The following is a 24369-nucleotide window of genomic DNA, read 5'->3' as shown; positions in this document are numbered from 1 at the left end:
TGACGGAACAATGACAGCGCCAGTGGCATCCAGTGCTTGGCTGGGTTTCCTCTCCGGTCTGGAGCTGACCTGGCTGTTGGCTTATCGAGCTGGCCTGGGCGACTCAGTTCTGCTCCACACGGCTCTTGTGCTTCAACAGGCTTTGTTGTTCAGTCGATCAGTCAGTGAGTCTTGTCCAACTCTTTGAGACCCCATGGACTGCAGCACGCCAGGCCTCCCTGTCCTTTACCATCTCCCAGAGGAAATGGCAACCCATTCCAGTGTTCTTGCCTGGAGAATCCCAGGGACGGGGGAGACTGGTGGGCTGCCGTCTCTGGGGTCACACAGAGTCGGACATGAATGAAGTGACGCAGCAGCAGCAGAGGTTGCTCAGACTCATGTCCATTGAGTCAGTGATGCCATCCAACCATCTCATCCTCTGTCGTCCCCTTCTCCTCCTGCCCTCAATCTTTCCCAGCATCAGGGTCTTTCCAACGAGTCCACTCTTCAGGTTAGCCCGGACTTATTCTCATGGCAGCTGAGCAGGAATCTGAGACACGGTAGAACCAGCAGACCCTCAATAAACCCAGCTTGGAACTGACATAGTTCCATTTTCAGCACCATCCTTGGCTAACACAAGTCACATGAGCAAACCCAGATTTGAGGGATGGGAACAGACATTGCCTCTGATGGAAGAAGATGCAAAGCCACATCATGAAGAGGCAATGCGAGAGGAAGGGACCGGGAGAAGCAATTGAGGTCTCTTCTAACACCTCCAGCCCCCCGGTATAGAACTTATATGTGCCATCTTGGAATAGCACAGGCAACCTGGGTTTGCCATTTTCTATCCATGTGACATCTGATAAGTTGCCAGCCTTGCTAAGCCTCTTTGCCTCACTTGCAAAAGAAAATAAAAGGAATAAAAAATGGGATTGACCTCAGGGGCCATCGTGAGAACTAAAAGACACAATGTGTCTGAAGTGATGGCCACACAGTATGTGCTCAGTAAATCTCTGCTCACCATCATCAATACCACCATCACAGACCAGTAACAAGGGGGTGGAAAACTTGACCTGAGTTTGCATTCTGGCTCTGCCACTTGCCAGCTGACAGTCTCTTAACCCCTATGCCTCTCCCATTTCCTTATCTGTAAAGTGAGGATATTAATACACACTGCCTCCAAAATGCAATGAGATAATTCCTACAAGACGCTTAGCTCAGTGGCTGGTATAACACTGAGTTCTTGGGAAATAGGGATGATTATGATTATTAATATCCATAAACAGGAATATTAATACTTATCCCAGAGAGTGGCTCTGAGGAACAATGAGGGTAATGAATCATGGAGACGCCTTGGAGGCCAGGAAAGGCTTGCGTTTATCAATACTGCTTTAATCTTATGAGACAGAAACACAAGTCCAAAGCTTGTGTTTGAGCTTAAGCGAAGCAAAAGATGTTCTTGGCTCTAGTCACCAAAAATTCTGTGAGGAAGACAGTGTGAGACAGGTCTCCAGGATGCCAGCCTCATCTGGACATTTGCTTTGTCTTCATCTGCTTCTCTCTTTACTGGGCACCTTCGTTCCCTCAGACCTACCTCCACAGAACAAAGGACAGCTCATCTCATGGAGGAAAAGAACTTGCCTTCATCCAGCTCAGAGCAGAAATCCCAGAGAAGGCTCTGATTGGTCCAGTGTGGGTCACATGCCCATCTTTAGACCAATCACTGCAGTCAGTGGGTGGGACATTATACCAGAGAAGGCTCTGATTGGCCCAGTGTGGGTCACATGCCCATCTTTAAACAATCACTGCAGTGGGTGGGAGATTATGATTGGCAGCCCCCATCATAAGTGTTACAATGCCTGGAAAGAAAAGGAAGTCGGATAAAAGCAGGATACTTGCTTTGGTTCTGCCTGACACTCCCCAGTTCTGCCTGCCCACATTTCACAGGGAGTCCCTTAAGTCTAAGCAAGATCAGGAGACTCACTCAGGGGACTTCGCTGGCAGTTCAGTGATCAAGACTCCACATGTCCACAGCAGGGGTCAGATTCCACATGCAATACAGTGCAACCTCCAAAAAAAAAAAAGAGAGAGAGAGGCTCACTCAGATTACACAACAGGAAAATAAAACCCCAGTCCTGACACTTTGTGATGCTATTTCTCACAGGGAAGAGTCTCTTGTGCCTGGGCAGCCCTGCTCAGCACCTCGCCCGGCCTGGCTGAATTCTCCCGGCATCTTGGTCCCTATCCATGTGTCCCTGGCACATTCACAGGAGGAGCCGTGGCGGTTGGTTGCTCAGTTGCCCTTGCCCAGCACTGCCGGCCATTCTGCTGAGTCTTGGAGTTGTCAAACATCTCAGAAGCAATAGCCCGCATATTTTAGGTCTAGCCAAGGCCGCCTGCCTTTGTCCAGCATCACTTGCTGTATATTTCAAGAGAAATTGGATCCACATGGACCAAATTCCTCTACGCTCATCTCACACTGGCAAGGGTTTGGCACAAAAGCAATAAGGGCTGTGGAGAGCCTTCTCCTTCCCTGGGGACCAGAGCACAGCCTCCAGCACCAAGGGGATGACAAGCCCCTCGCTGAAGGTGCAGTCAGTTCTGTCAAAGCCTGAACTCCTAGGGTCAGAGAAGGACAAAGGCCGGAGAGGAGGGAAAGCTGCTCTCCTGGCCTCCTGGGCTGGGGGAGGGGCAGAGCACACACAGCCTCTCCCACCTGCTGCCTGGAAGCAGGAGGCATGAGCTCAGCGCTCAGTGGTTAGACTATCCTGGCACCCCACCCCACTCTGCTGTTCTTCATCTAGGTGGCCATGGGCAAGCCTCAGTTTCCTCATCTGAAAAATGGGGATAAAAATGAAGTCGACCCCACAGGATAGTGGTTTAATCATAACAATGAAGTGAGGAATATACAAGTCAAGATTGGTCGATAGGAGTATCTGTGCTGTTGTGGGCTTCCTAGGTGGCTCGGTGGTAAAGAATCCATCTGCCAGTGCAAGAGATGCAGGTTCTATCCCTGGGTCAGGAAGATCCCCTGGAGTAGGAAATGGCAATCCGCTCCAGTGTTCTTGTGTGGAAAATTCCATGGACAGAAGAGCCTGGTGAGCTACAGTTCACAGGGTTGCAAAGAGTTGGACACGACGGAGGGACAAAGCACACATTTGTGCTGTTCCCACCGCACATCACTAACGCCATCATTGTAACCATCATCACCACCCCCAACACCATTACCTGTATCACGGCCATCAACATCATTGCATCATCACATCACAATTGTCGTCACCAGCACCACCAACACCGTCACCGCCACCATTATGACCACTCTTGTCACCACGTCATTACCATCATCAACGCCATCTTCACCACCATCACCATTAGGCACAGCCTAATTGTCAGGCTGGGCTTCCCTCGTAGCTCAGTCAGTAAAGAATCTGCCTGCAATGCAGGAGACCTGGGTTTGATTCCTGGGTCAGGAAGATCCCCTTGAGAAGGAAATGGCAACCCACTTCAGTGTTCTTGTCTGGAGAATCCCACGGACAGAGGAGCCTGGTGGGCTACACAGTCCATGGGGTCGTAAGAATTGGACATGACCTAGCGACTAAACCACCACCAAATGTCAGGCCAGCCGTCATATCTTCCTTCCCAAAGCCACCATCCTCCTCCAAGTCACTAACATCTTCAGACTGCCTACCTGCCTCTGGTCTCACCCTCTCCGAAACCCCTGCTACAGCTCAAAACCCTTCCCTGACTTCCATCCCCCAAAGAATAAATCCCAAGTCCTTTTGTGTGGCACTAGGGCCTTTTCCCCAGGGGACCCTTCCCACTTTTGTCACCCAAACCCTAGAGTCCTGGTCACATCAGGTAGTACCCCTGTCTCTCAAATAGGCCACACTTCCCCAGGCCCCCAGGTCTAAACCCCATGGGTTCCCTCCACTTGGAACACTTCTTCCTATTCCCTGATGAACTCCTGGTGGCCTTTCTGGGGTCAGCTCAGATGGTTCCTTCTTAACCAGTTGTTTGGTCTCTTAGTCGTGTCCAACTCTTTTCTTAACCACCTGCTTTGTCGCTTAGCTGTGTCCCACTCTGTGACCCCCATGGACTGTAGCCCGCCAGGCTCCTCTGTTCGTTGGATCTCCAGGCAAGAATACTGGAGTGGGTGGCCATTTCCTTCTCCAGGGGATCTTCCTGACCCAGGGATCGACCCCGCATCTCCTGCATTGGCCCACGGATTCTTTGCTGTTGAGTCACCGAGGAAACGGCCACTGAATTCTAGCCAGACAACACGGCCTGCAGAAGGTTCTGGACTTCTTAGTTAAAACGGGAGATGAGTAAGAGCTGGAGAGAGATGTTAAAGTCACATTAGCACCCACAGGAGTCTTGCCCTGATGTCATGGAACTGGGAGGAAATAGCCATCTCACTAGGGAATTCAAACCGATTCATCTCATGACCCACCCAGGGGACTGCACCCCACTCTTCAAGACACACTGGCAGGTATGACGTGCCCCATGGGGTGCTTGGAGCAGGACTCTGTCTCCCCAGCCTCCTCTCTGAGCCGAGCCAGTCCCATATGTTTAGAAGGGTCACCTTTTTTTTACAGCTGAAGTTACATCACGTGTCCTCTGAAGCAGACATTCCTAGTGTAAATCCTCACTCCGCCCTTTCCCGTCTGTTTGAAGGACCTCATTTCTTCAACTATACAAGGCTGGGTTGTAGCAAAGGACCTCAGAGGACCCTTGCCCTCCTATCCTGAGCAGGGAGTCACAGGGCTTGAAGCTGACAGATCTGTTTTCCACCTGGCAGAGCTGCCCACCCCGACCGTGAGCGCTGGGGCTCCCCTGCCGTGTGCTGGAAGTGCCATGCTTGGACCTCGGTGCCCGGCGCCCAGAGTCTGAGCTGTGCTTTCTGAACACGGAGCCTGGCACAGGGGACCTGTGCCAACACGGGCTGGGTATGACTCAATGCTCTCTCCCCCTCCTCTCCCAAAATGCAGTTGCCTTGGGCAGGAGGGGGCTTGGAGAGGGAGCCCGGGCAGGCTGGACGCCCGGAGGGGCCAGACCTTGTGCCCACCAGCTCCTGTGATGCTCCTTTTAGAGCTGTAGGCTTCGTGACAGAGCATTTGGCTGGAACCTTCACAAATAAATGATTTCAGAGAGAATGCAAACGACACAGGAAAATGAGCTGCAGATGGTGCCTGCCGCCCAAAAGAGGGCCTCCCTGGCCCTCTCCCGGGCCCTACGTCAGCACCCCTCAGGCCCCGCTCCCATCCCGCTGACCCGCTGTGGCCTGCTGGAGGTGCCCTGGGGAAGGGGCAGCAAAGTGGCCAAGGCCCAGCTGCGTTCCTGCACAGACAAGAGGAGGGAGGGGGCGGAGCTGCCTGTCACCCACCCGCTGACCACCTCCTGGGTGTCAGGCCCTGCCCTGGGGACACTATGGGGACTTCATCTGATCCCCCTGGCTCAGGAGGGAGGCTGCTGCTGCTGCTAAGTCACTTCAGTCGTGTCCGACTCTGTGCGACCCCATAGACGGCAACCCACCAGGCCCCGCCGTCCCTGGGATTCTCCAGGCAAGAACACTGGAGTGGGTTGCCATTTCCTTCTCCAATGCATGAAAGTGAAAAGTGAAAGTGAAGTTTCTCACTTGTGTCCGACTCTTCACGACCCCATGAACTGCAGCCTACCAGGCTCCTCCGTCCATGGGATTTTCCAGGCAGGAGTACTGGAGTGGGGTGCCATCGCCTTCTCCGAGGAGGGAGGCAGAGAACCCCAAAACCCCAGTGCCTCAGGGGACGACTGCGTGAGGCTGGCCCAGCTCACAGGCTCATCTCCAACCACCTTTCCTCTCTCCTTCTTCTCTAGCTGCACACAGCAAGCGCTTCCTGCCCCAGGGCCTCTGCACTTGCCAGTTCCTGGGCCAGGGTGGCGCTTTCAAATTGCACCCCTTCAGAAGAACTTCTCTCATCACCTGGAGTAATCCCAGCCTTTTGTTCCTTATTAAAGCACACCACTTATGTCCTTCACACATGTTTTCACAGCTAGGAATAAGGTATTGGCGTGTGTTTACTTCCTCCTCGGCAGACCAGGGAAGTTATTCATCAGTGTTTCTCTAGGACCTGGCACCATGCCCTGGAATATAGAGGTACTCAGGTATTTATGGGATGGAGATGTGTTTGGGTGCTTAAAGAAGCAAAGAAAAGGCCATCAGAGCAGGGTTCTGAACAGTGAGTTCAACAGGTGGAGGGAAAAGAGGTGATGAGGCAGAAAGGGCAGTGAGGTGTGAGCAGGCAGGCCTGCGGGAGTCTGGTCTGGTGGTTCTGGACACACAGGGAAGCATCGAATGGCCTGGGCTTAAACCCAGTTACCCCATTCACAGTGACTTTGGGGGAGTCACCTCAGCTCTCTGAGCTATTTCTTCATCGCTAAGATAACAGGGTGGAGGAAGGGGGATCTGCAGAGAAGGCACACAGTCTTGGCCCCATACTTAACACACAGTCAGCTGGATAAGCAAAGTTGCTATTGTTTTCATGTAGAGACTCAGCTGAAGAACTTCTAGGACCCAGGCCTGGGAAGGAAGGAAGGGAGGGATGGAGGAAGAAGAAAGGAGAGAGGAGGGAAGGGAAGGAAGGGAGGAGGGAGGGAAGGGAGGCGAGAGGGAACGGAGGAAAGAGGGAAGAAAGAGAAAAATCTGGCACATCTCGTCCATGAGGCCAGGCTCTCAGGGATCCTTTGGCTCCGTACAAAGAGCCAAGTTCCAAGGAGAAATCTTGGCTAGGGGCCTGGCCCAGGAATCGTCCTGGTGGGGGGTGGGGTGGGATTTAGAGTCACGTGACCTAAGATCAGTCCTGGTGTTCTTTGGAAGGAATGATGCTAAAGCTGAAACTCCAGTACTTTGGCCACCTCATGTGAAGAGTTGACTCATTGGAAAAGACTCTGATGCTGGGAGGGATTGAGGGCAGGAGGAGAAGGGGACGACAGAGGATGAGATGGCTGGATGGCATCACCGACTCAATGGACATGAGTCTGAGTGAACTCCGGGAGTTGGTGATGGACAGGGAGGCCTGGTGTGCTGCAATTCATGGGGGCGCAAAGAGTCGGACACGACTGAGCGTCTGAACTGAACTGAACTGACCTTGGGGCTCTCCTCTGAGGCCTCTGGCTCAAACCTCCACCTCTGCCTTCACCGTTCCTGCTCCAGGTTCTAGGCTTTGGCGGCTTTCCTCTGACACCGTCTCTAACTCCAAAGCCTTCGCTCAGGTTGTGACCTCTTCCTAGAATGCCCTTTCTTGAGCTATTGAAACTCTCAGCAAATTCGCAGCCCATCTCTGATGACACGTAGGTCAGGGGCTGTCACGTCCCACCCTCTGGCCGCCTACCAAGGGGTGATGAGAGCTGTGGCCTCTGGCTTCAGGATGTACACAGGGCATGGCCCAAACCTAGGCTGGGAAGAAGGGCCCAGTCCCCCAGATCCGAAGTTCCTCGGGACTAGGATCAGGTCAGTCTTGCCTGGCACAGAGTAACAGTTAGCCAACATAAGGAATAAGTAAGCAAACCTATTGAACTGTAGGAGTCAGGATAGTAACTGGCCTCTGTAAACTCAATCCCAGAGCTTCCCTGGTGGCTCAGTGGTAAAGAATCCACCTACCAATGCAGGAGACAGGGGTTCAATCCCTGGATCGGGAAGATCCCCTGGAAGAGGGCATGGCAACCCACTCCAGTATTCCTGCCTGGGAAATTCCATGGACAGAGAAGCCTGGCAGGCTATAGTCCTTGGGGTTGCAAAGAGTCAGACATGACTGAGTGACTAAACAGTGATGAACTCAATCCCGCATCTGCTCCTCACCAGCACCCCATCCCCGTGAGGCAAATCTGATGACCCCCAATCCAATTTGGGGGGCGCTGAGGTGCAGGAAGGTCCCAGTCTGGCCATCCATGACCTCACCTGGGCCCCTGCGCCTCCGTGGGCCTCAGTTTCCCCCTCTGAAAGGGAAACAGCATCCTCCGGAATAGGAGCAACCTCTCAAGCTTGTGACGTGTCCAGTCTACACACCTCATGCTTTCCAGGGCCCACAGTTGGTTTATTGTTTTGCTGTTCCTGTCTTAAGTTCCTCATAGTTTTATCCGAAAACGTGTTTCGTCAAGCAAAGTCCCTTGGGACAAAGGAGCACGCATGCAGGCAGACGAGGTACATATCACATGGGTGTCCACTGCTGTCTGTTGCTGTGCGGTGCCGTGCAGCTTTCAGGATGCCCCATGAGCAGAGTTCAAGTGGACGTCTCCTAGGCATGGGGATTCAACAAGCAGCAAACCAAGTGCAAGGTGAGGAGTTTGCATCTAAGATTGAGTAAGCAGAGGAGGTTGCCAGCCGGGAGCAGCCCCCTTTTTCACCCGAACTTACTCCGCATGCAGCAGGAAGGCTCTAAGAAACACAGACAGCCGAGGGGTCTCGGCAACCTCCCTGACTTGTGTTTACTGATGCCACAAACGGTGGCAAAGGAAGGGGAGAGGAGCCCACTACTACTCCTTCTTTCGGTGAGCCTCTCTCCAAAGGCAGGGTCTTGGAAGAATGTGCGTGTATCGAGAAGTGAAAGGAAAGCATCCAGGTTCGTTTTTTTGAGCAGCATTTCCACAGTTCTGGTTACGATGCGTTTATACCAACTACAAAAGCAACTTGTGTAACTTCGATGGTTCCGCATGTAAACACTCTTGTATTTTTGCTTTGAAGTGGTGTTGCACAACATGAAACTGAGTGGTGAAATTCATGCTAATAACTTAAAAGTTTGATTTTTCTTCACTTAGACCCACATTAAATAGCAAAGAAAAAACCAGCGGTCGGAGGAGTCACCACAGCAGAAAGGGAGAAGCTCTGTATGTCAGTGCCTTTTTTGTGGGTTTTGCTTCCTGCTCTTTGAACAAGGGGCCCATGTTCTTATTCTGCACTGGGCCCCCAAAGCTGTGTAGCCAGCCTGTCCTGAGTGGCCAAGAAGCCAGCCCAGCTGTGTCTGAGCTCACTGCCCACAGCCCTTAGCCCTCCATCTCTGTCGGAAGCTGGCCTGGCCACCCTGCCCTCCTTGCTACTCCGGGTCAGCTGCCATCAGGACAGGGTGCTGGCGGATGGGGCTCTCAACCCAAGTTTCACCACCTGGCCCAGAAGCCGGAGTGTCAGACTCCACATCCAGAGAGTCAGAGCATCCGGACGGGGACCGGGGCCTCTGAGGCCTTTTACATGTCCCCCTGTCCTCGCTCCGAGCAGTCCAGCTGCTCAGCAAACCCTGCTCTCCAGACCCCAGGAAGAAAAGCCACTTGATTTCGGAGCCTGGGCTGCTACAGGCTTTCTGCATCCAGCTCATTAACTCCAGTCCTGCTGGAGGGCCTCCCAAGGAATCCCTGAGCCCACTTTACAGCTGAGAAAATGGAGGCCCTGGAGGCAAGAGTCTGGCCCACCCAAGGTCACACGACCAGCAGAAGGTCCCACAGGACTCAAATCCCACGCAACACCCCAGCATCCACACAGTGCTCGTCCAGCCCCAAACGGGGCCAGACCCTGGGGCCACCAACCGTCCAGGCCCTGCCCTGCCTGCCATGAAGTCATTTCACAGCCAGACTTGTCTCCTCATCTTCAAGCGGACCATGACCGTGGTGTCCATTCCACACCATCACTATTCCATCGCCACGTTCACCTTTAACATGACACAGGGAAGGAATTCTAAGAAAACCTGAGTGTTCAGTGTGTGTGACACGGGCTTCCTCACCCACAAACAAGGTGTGCATGCTAGGTCACTCAGTCGTGTCCAACTCTTTGCAACCCCATGGACTGTAGCCCGCCAGGCTACCCTGTCCATGGGATTCTCCAGGCAAGAATACTGGAGTGGGTTGCCATCCCTTCTCCAGGAGATCTTCCTGACCCAGGGATCAAACCTGTGTCTCTTGTGTCTCCTGCATTGGCAGGCAGGTTCTTTACGATGAGCGCCGCCTGGGAAGCCCCATAAACAAGGTGTGATGACCCCACAAACCTCCAAGTACCTGTAGACACCGGTACAGCCAATCACCCCACACGTCTCAGTGTGAGGTCCATGGGGCAGGGGTTTGCTCTGTTCCCTGTTGGGTCCCTGAGACCTGAAGCAGCGTCTGGCATGCTCAGTAACTATTTGAGCATGAATGAACTATTTGCGAATGAGCCAGCGAAAGAATGAATTACAGCAATAAAGGACCATATCCCGTTACATGCAATCCTGAGATCCAAAAGGGCTCTAAAAAGAGAAAGCTGTCAGATCCGCATGCCTGGAGGTCTTCAGCCTGCGAATGAGAGCATTCTGATGGTTTCTAACATTTGATGGTAGCCCCACCACCACCCAGGAGCGGGCTGGGGTGGGTCACTGAGCATGTGGTATAGGTCCCGTGTGTGTGTGTGCATGCTCAGTTGTGTCCGGTATAAGTCCTACCTCACCCAATTTCTAAGTTCTCCCAAATTCTGGATTTGGAAACACAGCTGGCCCCAAGGGTTGGATGCAAGATGGTAACAGAAACTATATGAAAAATATTCAACCCAGTACATTATAAATTCAATATGACAGTTACAGGTGATCACCAGCCACTGTGGACTCTCAGCACCTCCCAATCACCCCATCTCACAGATGGGTAAGTCAAGACTCCCAGAAGCAAGGTCCTCAGTGTTGTGGGGGGTTGGTAGGGCACAAGCAGCCTTGTCAGCTCTTGTCAGGGACTCCACTCTGCTCCTCCCCCACATGGCCTTGGAGCCTGAGTGAGCCCTTTGTCCTCCAAGGGGCTCAGAACTCCTGAGGGTTCGTCGTTGGGACAAAGGCTGCTTGGGGTGGCTGGCAGGGCTCCAGAGGCACAACCAGGAAGAACGTGCTCCCACAGGTGAAATTCCCATGGGTCTGGCTCCCCTAACATAGTGCGATGGGCTGTCATGGTGAGATGAAGGTGGTGGCCTCGGTGCCCGGCGACACTGACCCCCATCCCCACAGCCGTCCAGCCCCTACTCCAGCCCCCAACCCACCAGCCGGATCTGCAGGGCTCCAGCCCCAGGAGGAGCGATCCCTACCTCCCAACAGTGGGCAGGAGGGGGGCTGCTGGGAACACCCACCTGGCCCAGGCCGAGAGAGGGGAGGCACTAAAATCAGGAGACTCCTCCTCCCCAGCCTCTTCTCCCAGCCTCCTTAGCCAACAGCAGCCCAAAGGATGGGAGATCTGACCACGCCCTGTCCTGGGTAGAGGATAGAGCATTTATCTAGTGATCACTCAATGCAGGGCACAGAGCAGGGCAGGGAGAACAAGACCTTAACCCGAAACACCCAAATTGCACCTGTGCTCTGCCACTGGCAGGCTGTGTGTCCTCAGGTAAGTGGCTATGCCTCTCTGAGCTTCATCTGTATCACCCATTAGGGGCTAGCCAATCCTGGCCCTATGCTGAGCATGACTGAATCCTCATGGTCCCAGGAAGGGGAGCAGCCACATGCTGCCCAGGTGACCTCAGCCAAGTGGCTTCACCTCAACTTCCTTCTCCAGAAAATGGGGCTCATAACAGAGCCAGCCTTCAGTGCTGTCAATATAACTCACCTGTGGGAGTAAAATGCTTGGCTCAAGCCCCTGCACGTTGCATCATGTGAGTGTTTCCTATTATTGTTTATTATCACTTGGTCTGTTTTGCAAGGGCTTCCCAGGTGGCTCGGTGATAAAGAATCAGTCTACCAATGAAGGAGACGCAGGAGACCCAGGTTTGATCCCTGGGTTGGGAAGATCTCCTGGAGGAGGGCATGGCAACCTACTCCAGTATTCTTGCCTGAAAAATCCCAAGGACAGAGGAGCCTGGCAGGCTATGGTCCTTGGGGTTGCAGAGTTGGACACGACTGAGCAACTGAGCACCCCAAACCATTGATCGAAAAAGTAGAGCTCCCCAGCTCACATCAGGGAGCATCGCAGCTGTTTCCCTGGAGCCTCCAGGAGGCTTCCCTTCCCCACATCCTCAGACCTTGGTGCTGTCCCTTTGGGCCTGGCAGCCTCCTGCACACACACAGATATCACACAGATCTTTGTATCACTTCCTTCAGTAAAATTAAGTGAGGGGAATGGCTGATAACCAGTGAACTTTGAGGAGAGCCAGAGACTCAGAGACCCTGGGACATGCATCAGGCCCAGGGAATCAGGTAGCAAGTGGAGTCAGAATGCAAACTCTGGGAGCCCAGGAGAGAACAGGGAGACAGAGAGGGTGCTTTTTCAGTTATTGTCTTCAGATGCACCAGAGGAAGAGGTTTGGAGGACAGGGACCAGTTTCTGAAAGCCCCTTGCTGCTCTGCCTCTCTACAAACTCTGGGCCCATTGAAATGTGGTCGTCCTGACCACCACGGGGCCCTTGCACATGCTGTCACTCTGTCCAGATATCTGCTTGGCTTGCTCCCCAACTTTCTCAGTCTCTTCCCCCGGCCTTCTTCAGCAAGGCATTCTTAAGCCATCCCTAATTCCTTTCCCAGCTGTATTAGTCTCCTAATAGAATTCACTCAAGACCTGCTGTGGGTTTTGTCACCACAGCCATGAGTGGCACTGGAAGTGTATTTATACATCAGCCAGAGTCTGAGTCTTAGCAATCAGCTCTCATCCCCCAGACATGAGCCCTGTTCTCCATCCATTAACCCAACAAGAGGGGCTTAGAGCAAGAAAGTGGGAGCCACCAAGGGCCCCTTTTATTCAGCCTGTATCTAGTGCAGTCCTACTGTGTGCCAGGCCTTGTGCCAATCGCTGCAGATACTGAACTGAACAAAACAAACTTCTGCGTGGCGCTGCCCTGTCCTCCAGTTAGCCTGGGACTCCGTCTGAAGACAAGGAACAGTTAGTGACAGGAGGCAGGGTATTTGGTTCTGGCTCTGTGGCTGCCTGGATGCCTGACCTTGAACTGGACATTCTGAGCCTTCGAGTCTTCGCGTGTAAAATAGAGAGATTGAGCAACATTTCTGGGAAGTCTGGGGCAGGATGGCACATGAGGTGCCCAAATGAGCCTTGAGCAATCCCCAGCCTCCTAGTGATGAAGTCACTCCTGTTTCAACTCTCTCCAAGCCCTTTCCATTGCTGCAAGGAGGATGTCTCCGCTCACTGCTACTCCGTCTCTAACATCTCTCTCTAGGGCAAGTTGACCTCATTTTCAAAAAAGACAGACGTTCTCAGGCCGGGGGGGCCTTCAGCAGGAAACAGTGACACTGCCGTGTTGTCCATGGGGCCCCAAAGAGTCGGACAGAACTTAGTGACTAAACTGCAGCCGCGTTTTTTTTTTTTAAGATTTTTTTATGTGGACCATTTTTAAAGTCTTTTCTGAATTTGTTACAATATTGTTTCTGTTTTATGTTTTGGCTTTTTGGCCCCGAGACATGCAGGATCTTAGCTCCCCGACCAGGGATCCAACCCACACCCCCTGTATGGACAGGCAAAGTCTTAACCACTGGACCTCCAGAGAAGTCCCTCAAGGCAAACAAATTCTAATTTATTTTAGAATTATGGAGGACACACTATAATCTCTTCTAGACTCCCTCTCTTGTCCATTCTTCAGAAAGAACTTACCAAAATTTCCACCCCAGCTTAATATTTATACATGTAGCAGAAGAGGGGAACAAAATCAGTAGAATAGAGGGTTCAAAAATAACCCCTATAAATACGGTCAAATGATTTTCAACAGTGGTACCAAAACAGCCTAATGGAGGAATGGAAAAATCTCTTCAACCAATGGTGCTGGGACAATGGAATATTCTAGAAATAAAGAACTCTTTTTTATTGTTTTTATTTTTCTGCCCTGTGCTGCATGTGGGATCTTAGTTCCCTGACCAGGGATTGAAACTGCACCTCTTGCATTGGAAGCATGGAGAAAGAACCCTCACCTTTGCCTCAGGCCATATGCAAACCTCAATCCAAATGTGTTATGGAAAGCTCAACGTGGAAGCCAAACATGAAACCATAAAGCTACTAGAAGAAAGCAGAATCCCAGGGAAGACACAGGTGGCTTTTGCCCTAAAGAGAAACTTGATGAAATGTACTTCGTGGAACTTGTGGAATATTTAAACGCTTGCACTTCAGAGAACACCACAAGAAAAACCACAGACTGGAAGAAAATATTTGCAACACACGGAGCAGGGACTGGTGTCCAGAATATATAAAGAATTTTTAGAATTCAATAACAAAAAGACAAGCAATTGGACAAATAATTGGGCAAAGGATTTGAACAGACATTTCACCAAAAAAAGATATTCTGGAAGCAAATAAACACATGAAAATACACAGAGCATCATTAGGGAAATACAAGTTACAACCTCAGTAAGATATCACCACACACACACTAGAATGGCCAAGTTAAAAAGACAGATAGTAAAAAGTGTTGCCAAGGATGTTAGAAGGCAAGCTATCCTTCTAACATCCTCCGTCACTTCCTGGTGACAGAGCTTTCAGATGTCACCAATGAGAATGCAAAGTGGCACAACCACTTTTGAAAAATGGTTTGACAGTTTCTTAAGAAGGAAAACCTACACCTCTTATATGACCCACCCAAAAACTTGGTGGCTCCAACGATAAAGAATCCACCTGCAGTGCAGGAGACCCGGGTTCGATCCCTGGGTCGGGGAGATCCCCTGGAGAAGGAAATAGCAACCCACTCCAGCATTCTTGCCTGGAAAATCCCACAGACAGAGGAGCCTGGCGGGCTACAGTCCATGGGGTCGCAAAGAGTCGGACATGGGGATGAGCGACCAAGAATACAAGCACAAAAAAAACCTGTACACAGATCTTTACACTAGTTTTGCTCCTCAGTAAATGCAAGGGCAGACAGTGGTATATCCATAGGATGAAATACTACTCAGCAATCAGTGTTGTTTCACTGCCTGCTCTGAGCTGAGACGCCCCTCCAGCAGGGAGCTGGGGACCCTGAGGGTCCTCTGCTGGTAGCACTGATTCGTGGTGATTGTCCGGGGATGTTGCTAGGACTCTTCCACGGGCATTCCCACAGTCCCTGTGTGACTAGCGACTATTTAATGTGCAGAGTGTGTTCTAAGCCTTTGCTTACTTTATACTCTCACTAGTATTTACAATTAATTAAACAGACACATTTTATGAGTTTTCTCCCTTAGAACAACATACATTGATGTTTCTAAAAGACCCTGATGCTGGGAAAGATTGAGGGCAGGAGGAGAAGGGGGCGACAGAGAATGAGATGGTTGGATGGCATCACCGAATCAACGGACATGAGTTTGAGTAAGCTCCGGGAGTTGCTGACGGACAGGGAGGCCTGGCGTGCTGCAGTCCATGGTGCCGCAGAGTCGGACACGATTGAGTGACTGAACAACAACTTTCTGTCTCTATGGCTTTGCCTTTTCTAGACATTTCATATAAATGGAATCATATAATCTGTGGACTTTTTGTGTCAGACTACTTAGTCCAATATTTTCAAAGTTCACGTTTCTATGGCTAAATAATATTCCATTGTATGAATATATCACATTTTGTTTACCCATTCATTATCCAGTCGATGGCAAGACAGTGTTTCTGTTAATATGGAAAAACCAACCTGCCAGATGCACCAGCCTGAAGCTTGAGTCCCACCCTGCCCTCCTCGGGGCCAACACACACCTCAGTGTGAAGCCCCATCGGTATCACAGGATCCCATGCCTTCCCCTCAATATGCCAGTCAGTGATCCTTTTGGTTAATGAATCCTCGGAGATGTGAACCCCTTCACTTTATCATCCATTCGTTTCACATCAATCTGAAGGCTCTCAAATGCCCATCCTTCAGTGCTCATCATTCTCTCATCTTTCTTCCCTTGGGACAGCCAGAGTGTTACAGGGCCTGTGAGCTAGTGCTCATGGTAAACTTCAAGCTAGATGTGATTTACTCCATTTTATTTATTATTTAAATTTTTATTTATTTATTTTGGCCGTGCCTTGCAGCTTTCAAGATCTTTGTTCCCAGACCAGAGATTGAACCCAGGCAATGGCAGTGAAAGTGCAGAATCCTAACCACTAGGCCACCAGGGAATTCCTTCATTTGCTCCAGTTTAGACATAAGAAAGGGCTTCCCTGGTGGTTCAAACGGTAGAGAATCTTCCTGTAAAGTGGGAGACCCGGGTTCAATTCTTGGGTTGGGAAGATCCCCTGGAGAAGAGAATGGCAACCCTCTTCAGTATCTTGCCTGGAAAATCCCACGGACAGAGGAGCCTGGCGAGCTGCAGTCCACGGGTTGGCCAAGAGTTGGGCACAACTGAGCAGCTAACACCCACACATACACACAGATGAGAAAATGGAGGTGGGGTAAACCACTTGTCCATGGCCCAGGGCTGCCAAGGAAGCAGCCCCCGATGCAGAACCGCCCACCTCCAAAACACCATCAGCTGCACCATGAGCTGATCGACATGACGCTAACAGTTTCCGTATCTGGAGCCCGCCCATGTGCTGCGTCCACACGCACTGTCTCCGAGAACGACTCCACGAGCGCTCACATGGTGGATGAGGAAACAGAGGCGCCGAGCACCTGTGAAACCTGCCAGAGGTTAATGAAGCTTCCTGGGACCTGAACACTGGGGCCCAAAAGAATAACCACCACCCAGCGCAGCCCCTTGCCCCTGCCTCCCTCCTGCACCAGTGGTTCCCAGCTCCAGGGGCTCACGTCCTGCACAGACACTGAGCCATGCTTGGAGACATTTGGAGTTGTTGCAAGGGAAGCGGGGGGAGAAGAGATGCTGCTGGCAGTTGGTGGGCAGAGCCCAGGAACAACGCTAAATACACCAGAGTGCACAGGACAGCTGCCCCTCCTCTGCCACAGAGAGAGGGTCTGAGATGACCCAACTTAGAACAGCATCAATGCACACGTGGGCCTCCTCTGCCACAGAGAGAGGGTCTGAGTTGACCCAACTTAGAACAGCATCAATGCACACGTGGGCACGCGGGCGCGCACACACACACACACACACACACACACTACAGCATCCAGACCCACATTCCCATCCTCCATGGGCTTCCCTGGTGACTCAGATGGTAAAGAATCTGCCTGCAGTGCAGGAAACCTGGGTTTGATCCCTGGGTCAGGAAGTTCCCCTGGAGAAGAGAATAGCAACCCATTCCAGAATTCTTGCCTGGAGAATTCCATGCCTGGACAGAGGAGCCTGGCAGGCTACAATCCATGGGGTCCCCCCCCCAAAAAAAGAGTGGGACACAACTGAGTAAAACAATGACCAGGTAAAAGGGGAGGGGATGGGGAAAAATAAGGCAAGCCCCGCCCACAAATGTACCACAGTCACCATTAACGTCATATTTATTGTTATTTAGCTGCTCAGGAAAACATATACAGGTATATACAATATGCATGAATACAGAAGACTGCACTTTACATATTTTTTTAAAAAAAGAAAGAAAAAAATAACACTCAATTTCATGAGCTATTGTCACAGTCTTCCAACCAAGCATTTCAGAAATGAATTTCTTTTAAGAGTCAAAAAAGATTACAGGATTGCCTAACACACAGCAGAGTTAAGTTTCCATATTTTACATGTGCAATAACGTTTTCATATTCTTTCCCGAAGAGTTTTGCTATGCAGTACCGATTACCAGTGTTTGTGGAGTCTCGTGGGTTGGGTGTGTTTTTAATTTACTTTTATTCTTTCCATTAAACCAAATCTAGTGAAATAACATCCTTTTGCTTAAGGCTATTTTTAAAGCTGTTCCATTCTGGGGTCGTGGGGAGCGAGAAAGTTGAAAACTTCAGGGGTTTCCGAGGTTGCCAGGACCATGAGCTGATGGCCTCAACGCAGGGAAAGTCAAAGACAGAAGTCAAGACACTTGGCTCCCCGGCCTTAAGCAATTAAGGAGAAATCATTCCTGTTTAAGAAATAAAAGGATGAAGCTCTCAAACAGCTGTACATTGCGGAATCAGAGGGGGCGTGGAGTTTCGCTCGGACCATGGCTGGCCCTCCCGCAGCCCACTGCAGGAGGGGAGGTTCCCTGCCCCTTTCTCTCCTTCACTGGGTGAGCTCCCACCTTCTTCTCTTTGATCAGTCCACACCAGCTGCTCCCGCCTGCCTTCTGCAGGGGCCGGGGCCAACCCAGGTCAAACTGCCCATGCAGGAACTTCAGACGGTCCAGACTCAGACCCCGAGCCAAAAGGGCCAGCAGGAGGAAAGACGAGGAGGGGGAAGTGGAAAGAGCCAGATTTTTCTGGATGCTCTTCTCCCTTTGCTAAAAAGTTCTTTGAAATAAACAATGTGGGTGTTGTATGGTGAGCGCAAAGCCTTCAGGTCACTTGCTTAAAAAAAAAAAAAGCCGGGTCTGAAAACTCTGGGGACATGGGGCAGGGGTAGGGGGAAGGATGGAGGGGGCGTGAAGCTCAAAATGGAGCATTTAGTAAGATGCTCAGAAATTGAAATTGAGCAGAAGAGTTACAGATTTGGGTGACGTGGTGTCAGTCACTCCTTGGCTGGCCCACCCTGGAATCTGGGCCACCCCCACCACCCCCGTGAATCACACAAGCCCTTTGCGGTCATCAGCAGCACCCAAAGACAGCCTCCCCTGCCCGCGCCGGGCCTCCACTGACGGCTGCTCTGGGAGCACCAGGTAAGAGGCCTCAGCTGGGTCCCTGCTCACCCAGCCACTCCTTCACCTCTGCTCAAAGAAGTCATTCCTTCAGGAGATGCTCAGGACATGGCTCTGGTTTTGCAGCAGGCTAAGATTACACCAAAAGCGGGAGAGGGGATTCTGGGGTTTTAAAAAAAGAAAAAGGCCAAGAATCAAAGTCACTTGTTGCAGTCCCTTTCTCTCCTCTCTAGCCCTCGGGAATCTGCAAACTCCTCCAAAGAAGACACACAGGCTGGGAGGCAGGAAGGGGGCTTGGCCAAGAGAGCCTGGGGGCTCCTTTACTCAACCAGCTCCTCCAAAAAGTGCTGGGCCCTCCCAGGGATGCGGGGGCGGCCCAGAACGGGGAGAAGTGGGGGATGACCCAGGAACCACTCCTTCTGGCCCCGATGCCTGGTTGGCCACAGACGTCGGGAAAAGTCAAGGCTGAGACCTGACCCTTCAGCTCCAACACCCCAGACCCAGCCGACCTGGCCCAGAGCAGAGCGGGAGCCTGCCACCATCCCCGTGTGGACCAGGGATGCTCCGCACAGCGTGAAAATTCAGGGCCTGGGCGTTGGTGCAGAGGCCCAGAAAAGGAGAGAAAACACCACAGTCGAATATTCCAACTGCTTCCCACAGAAGCAGGCTGGACACGTCATCACCTCCATCGCAGTGAAAGGCAGCTCCCAGCAAAAGAGAGAACGGAGCTGAAGGCTGAGCGTGTGCTTGTAGGAATGAAAATATATATGTCTATTTTCTTAGGGAACAGACAAAACAAAATCTCAGGCGGAATACCTAAGGGGGGCATTAATTGTTTGGCTCCTGCCTGACTGATGACAGTTGGGTGTCAATATATAATATTGTGATGACAATTTGACTCTCACCCGGCAATATTCCAGAACTACTATTCTCCAGGATTTCCATTTTAATAAGCAGTGAACAAAGCAAAAGGAAAAAGAAAAAAAAAAAGAAGGTAGGGAGGAACAAGACCAAAAGAGAATTAAAAAGGAAAGCAACTCTTGTCTTATTATGAAATAACAATACTTGGACATACAGCAGCACGAAAATAAAACAAGGAAAGAGGTCATCTAAAAAAACGTATGCCAAGATTACAGAAAAAAAAAATGGGAATTATCTAGCAGGAAGAAAATGCTTCAGCAAAAGTTTGCTAACTGCAGAAGGGTTAACACTGGTAACATACCGTGGCAGACAGAGTTTCTTTTTTAAAAAAAAATTTTTGAGGTTTTTTTTTTTTTCCCCCTTTAAATTAACCCCTTCCGGTCCATATGCCACTAAGCAGGTACCAACCTAGAAAAAAAGAAATCACCCACTCAGCAATAGTGGCCCTTTCGAATTCACGTGGTGGGGGCAGGTAGGGGCGGGGTCAGGTGAAGGGGGGAGAGGAGAGAGAAAGGGGGAAGGGAGGGCCTGGTTGGGGGAGGGGGTATTTCTTGTCACTTCAAGTCAGGGCGGCCACGAATGTCCCGAATCTGTTGGAAATGTCGGAGTGCAGGGACCGCCAGGTGGGCACAGAGGCTCGGGCCTTGGCATCACCCACGTCGTCTGTGCAGTGGACAGACAGGCACTGCAAATGGCTGCCGGGCTGGGGTGCCGAGGCCTTGTTCGCAGGGAGGTCGTGGGCTGCAGAGAAAGAAGGAAGACAGAACGTTAGCTGCTTGCTTGACTCTGCAAGAGGCCCTGATGGGGACAGAGTGGCAGAGGCAGGAGGACAGGACAAGTCCAGGCCCTTTTTTTGTGCCTAAAGACAGCCCAAGGAGATCTAAAGTCGCTTGGTTTGAACCCTCATGCTGTTGCCTTTGACTTGGGCTGTCACACTTTAGCCAAGGGAAGACCCCTCCCTCTTGGGTCTGTTTTTCTCCACCACCTTGGAAAATAGAAGAGTTAGGCAGGATAAACTCAGAGTTTGCCCATCTCTGATGGACTAGAGTTCCCACAATATTAACTGCTCCTGAAGTAAGTTAGGAAGGCTTCTTGGAGGAGGCATATCTCAACTGAGTATTGAGGGATATGTAGGAGTTCATCAGATGCAATGAATTAAATAAGAGTGGGGAGGATCATTCAGGTCTAGAATATAACCCATTCTCTTGTCATCCGCTAGACAGACATTTGCTAAGGGGCTGCTATGTGCTGGGAACCCCCTTATGAAGTACCAAACTGCTCAGAGCAGTAGAGACTAAGAGTGTGGACTCTCCAGCGACATCAATGCCTTTGCCCATCCCCAGCTGCTGCATGAAAGAACTTTCAGTGATAGAGGTAAGGGAGTCCACTCCTCTCCTACACCCGCAATGAAAATGCCCTCAATTTCCTTCTCATTCAGTCATACAGCACCAGAAACAGCATAGACCATAGCCATGCTTTGATTAGACATCTTTGAGGGGAAAGAAATTTGACAACCATTCACACCTAGTATAAACTATATTAGAAGACAACAGGAATTGGGAGTCCTAGGACAGGGAAGGAAGAGAACAGTCAGTTCAGAGGACTTCTAATTTACTGTTGCCCAGTGACCCACAGTTCTGTTCTGAGGCCTATTAAATCATGATTAGTCTCATTGTTCCATTTTCAGAGTCTGACTCTCAGAGAGGCAAGGTGACCTGCCCAAGGTCACACAGCCAGCCAGGAGCAGAGTGGGGTTTGAAGATAGACGGATAGTGAACTTCTGACTCAGCAAAAGTGAGAAGAGCAGGCCTTGGGGGTGGGGGCCCAGCTCCGGCCGAGGGAGCACACCCAGATACTGAACTCCATGACCGGCCCGCCCTCCTCAGCACACTACGCAGGCCCAGCCTGGGCCCTGCGCCAGGCAGGAGTCACCCCACCCATCCCGCCCTCTGGGATCTGGGGGGGTGGAGGGGGGCAGGCTTCCCCCGAGAGCTGAGCCATGGCCTGCAGAGAACAATCCTCCCAAAGGGACGGGCCCAGGCAGCCAAGGCCAGGCGTGACTAACTGGGTTTGGGGTCCCCACCCCGAAGCCCCAAAGACATCCGGCTTGGGAACCTGCGTTCTTGGGAGGAGCTGGGGCTGGGAGGGAAGATTCTCTCCCTCTTCTTTCCTTCATTCAACTACGAAGACTTCACTGCCACCCTACTATGTGCCAGGCATGGTGGTGAGCCTGCAAATTCCAGCAGGAAACAAGGCACTCTCTTGTTCATCCTCCTCCTTCTGCATCTGACAGTGAGGCTGGGAAAACAGCGTCAGAGCCCAGTCACTTTGGAGTCAGAGACTGCAGCCTGAATCCCAGCCCCACTGCTGTGTGCACAGGGTCTGACACTTTTCCCTCTCTGACCCTCAGTTCTGTTCACTGGTAAAGTGAGGGTGATGCTGCCTCCCTTGGGGTCTTGTCACAGGTGTCCTGGCACGCAGACATATTCCCAGGCAGGGCTGCTGAGACTGTCATTCATGTCTGGGGTTGGAGAGGCAGCCCTTGCGAGCATCTAGAAGCCTTCAAGCCTGGTCCCCTCCTTCAGACTAGCCAGCTGGGCGTGTCCCTGACCATGAAACGGGAGTCTTTGCCCATTTCGTGGGCAGGGAAGCTGAGCCTAAGGTTTCAACGTCAGTTAGAACTGTGATGCTGTGACCCCAGGAAGCTAGCGACGTCAGATTCGGGGTCCCCTTGCCCCCAGCAGGCCCTGGATTCCAGCCACGCTGATGCACAGCCCTCACATCTCCACTCTGAGCCCACGCTTGCCTTGCTTCCAGTGACACCCTGCTGCTTAACACCGTTGGGGGTATTTTGTTCTGAGCATTGCAAGATTTAGATTTGGGAGAAGAAGTAGCATCTATCAGAGGGTGGAGAAAGAGAAATTCTGAAAGGGGTTCCTTATTTCACTTTATACATTATTTCAAGGAGCCAACACAGCAAAGCTTGTGCCCATTTTACAGGTAGGAAACAGAGATCCCTGCCAAAATTTTCAACAGCTAAAGACAGACAAGACCCAGACGTGAGCTCCGAACACCCGGCTTCCTGGCTCTGCGGCTGATTCGCCAGAAAGACAGACACAGGAGGGCCAAGACTCTCACAGGAGCTGGGTTTGCTCAGCGATGGTTCCAGATTGCCCCAAATGGCCATGTTTCCTAAAGATGCTCTCTTCCCAAGATAACAGACAACTCAAATGCACGCCATGCGCCAAAACCAGAGACAGCTGCTCTTCTTACTTGGGGTGGATTTAATGAGGGCGTGGCAGGCACACAGCTGAACACGTCCGTGTATTATCTAATGCCATCCCCCAGCAAACCCAGCAGTGGGGGGACCCTTCTCCCCACTTGAGAGGGGGCACCTGGGGCTCAGAGAGGGTGAGGGGCTTGCCTGGCATCACAGGGCATGGGCATGGGAGGAGGTCTCCTGGCCCCTCTGCCTGGGACAAGCGAGCGAGTCTGGCATCCACGGGAAACGTTTCTAGCAGAGAATATGACTCTTCGGTTCTCAACAACCCAAGCATGACCAAACTCATCCTCCCGCTGGGTCCATTCCAGCTGGGGGGACCCAACATGCCCTCGGACCGCGGCTCCCCTGGGCTGCCGATAAATCAGCCCTGCAGGAGCCGCCTCAAGTCAGGGCCTGCCCTGGCCCGGGGCGGGGAGGGGCCTTCCGTCCACCCTCCTCGGGAGCAGCAGACGGGCCAGCCCCCACGCTAGGACCCAGAGATAAAAGCCGCCCCCCTCGCCCAGCTCCCAGGGTTGGGAGAGACCCTGGGGTTACTCAGCGCCCGGCACTGGCAGACACCACAGAACCCGCTGGGTGTTGTCCTGATCTCCCTTGTTGGCTGTCGGCCTCCCCCATCAGACTGTGGCGGCATGGGGGAGGGGCGGGTCTGGCCTGTTCAGCTCAGCTGGGCCCCCGGCATGCTGACTGTGAAGGGACTTTCAGCCCTATTTGACAGATGGGAAGACTGAGGCCCCAAGGGACAAGGAGCTGCCCAGGGCTCACCCGAGGCCAGGTCGCCAGCTCTTCGACCTGCCCTCTCCTTTCAGAATGGGCTTCCTGGAAGGGTCGGGCTGAGATGGAACCCCAGATCCTCCAACCTGGGCCACTGGCCCCCTCCTGCATGGCCTCAGTTTCCTCATCTATATAGCTTAGGGGAGGGGGCCGCAATTCCCATGGGCGTGGCTCTAGGCTGCTGGAGGAGGCCAGGCAAGACAAAGAGCTGGGCTTCCCTGGTGGCTCAGTGGTAAGGAATCCACCTGCCAATGCAGGAGACATGGGTTCGATTCTTGGTCCAGGAAGGTCCCACATGCTGCGGAGCAACTAACTCCACGCACACTCCTGAGCCTGTGCCCTAGAGCTCAGGAGCTGCAACCACCGAAGCCTGAGAGCCCAGAACCTGCGCTCCGCAAGAGAAGCCACCACCACAAGAGGCCTGCGCGCCGCCACCAGAAAACCCCCCCGCTGGCTGCAGCCAGAGAAAAGCCCACACAGCAGCGAAGACCCAGCACAAACAAAACTGACTAAATAAAATTATGTGTGTGGGGGGAACTGACTAAAAAATTTTTTTATAAAAGAGAAAGAGCTGATGACGCCCTGCCTATGGGGGTCAGTTCCTGAGGCCAAGGGTGGCATCGACTCAAAATTATAACCACAAGGTGCCTCAACCCAGGCAGCCACAGGGGCTGAGATGAGGGGCTTCCTGCTCACAGGACAGGATGGCGTGCCTGCCCAGCAAAGAAGGCCCGAGGGGCAGTTTTTAAGGTCATCCCCCAATCGGCCAGGCTTCCCAAGTGGTGCAGTGGTTAAGGATCTGTCTAGCCAACGCAAGAGACACAAGAGACGTGGGTTAGATACCCAGGTAG

General features: G+C 52.0%; 1 protein-coding gene across 1 annotated transcript in view; it reads right to left on the bottom strand.

Annotated features, from left to right (window-relative positions):
- Positions 1-17251: 17251 nt before the first annotated feature.
- Positions 17252-24369, bottom strand: part of MN1 (MN1 proto-oncogene, transcriptional regulator) — a 49674-nt gene continuing 42556 nt past the window's right edge. Inside the window, exon 2 of the mRNA XM_027566432.1 lies at positions 17252-20205. Within this exon, the coding sequence (XP_027422233.1) occupies positions 20024-20205 (182 nt within the window). The 3' untranslated portion in view covers positions 17252-20023. The remainder of the gene's footprint in view (positions 20206-24369) is intronic.

The sequence above is a fragment of the Bos indicus x Bos taurus genome, chromosome 17 (assembly GCF_003369695.1).
Source record: "Bos indicus x Bos taurus breed Angus x Brahman F1 hybrid chromosome 17, Bos_hybrid_MaternalHap_v2.0, whole genome shotgun sequence".
Taxonomy (NCBI): domain Eukaryota; kingdom Metazoa; phylum Chordata; class Mammalia; order Artiodactyla; family Bovidae; genus Bos; species Bos indicus x Bos taurus.
The sequence above is the reverse complement of the archived record's forward strand: the minus strand, read 5'-3'. Positions and strand labels throughout refer to the sequence as shown.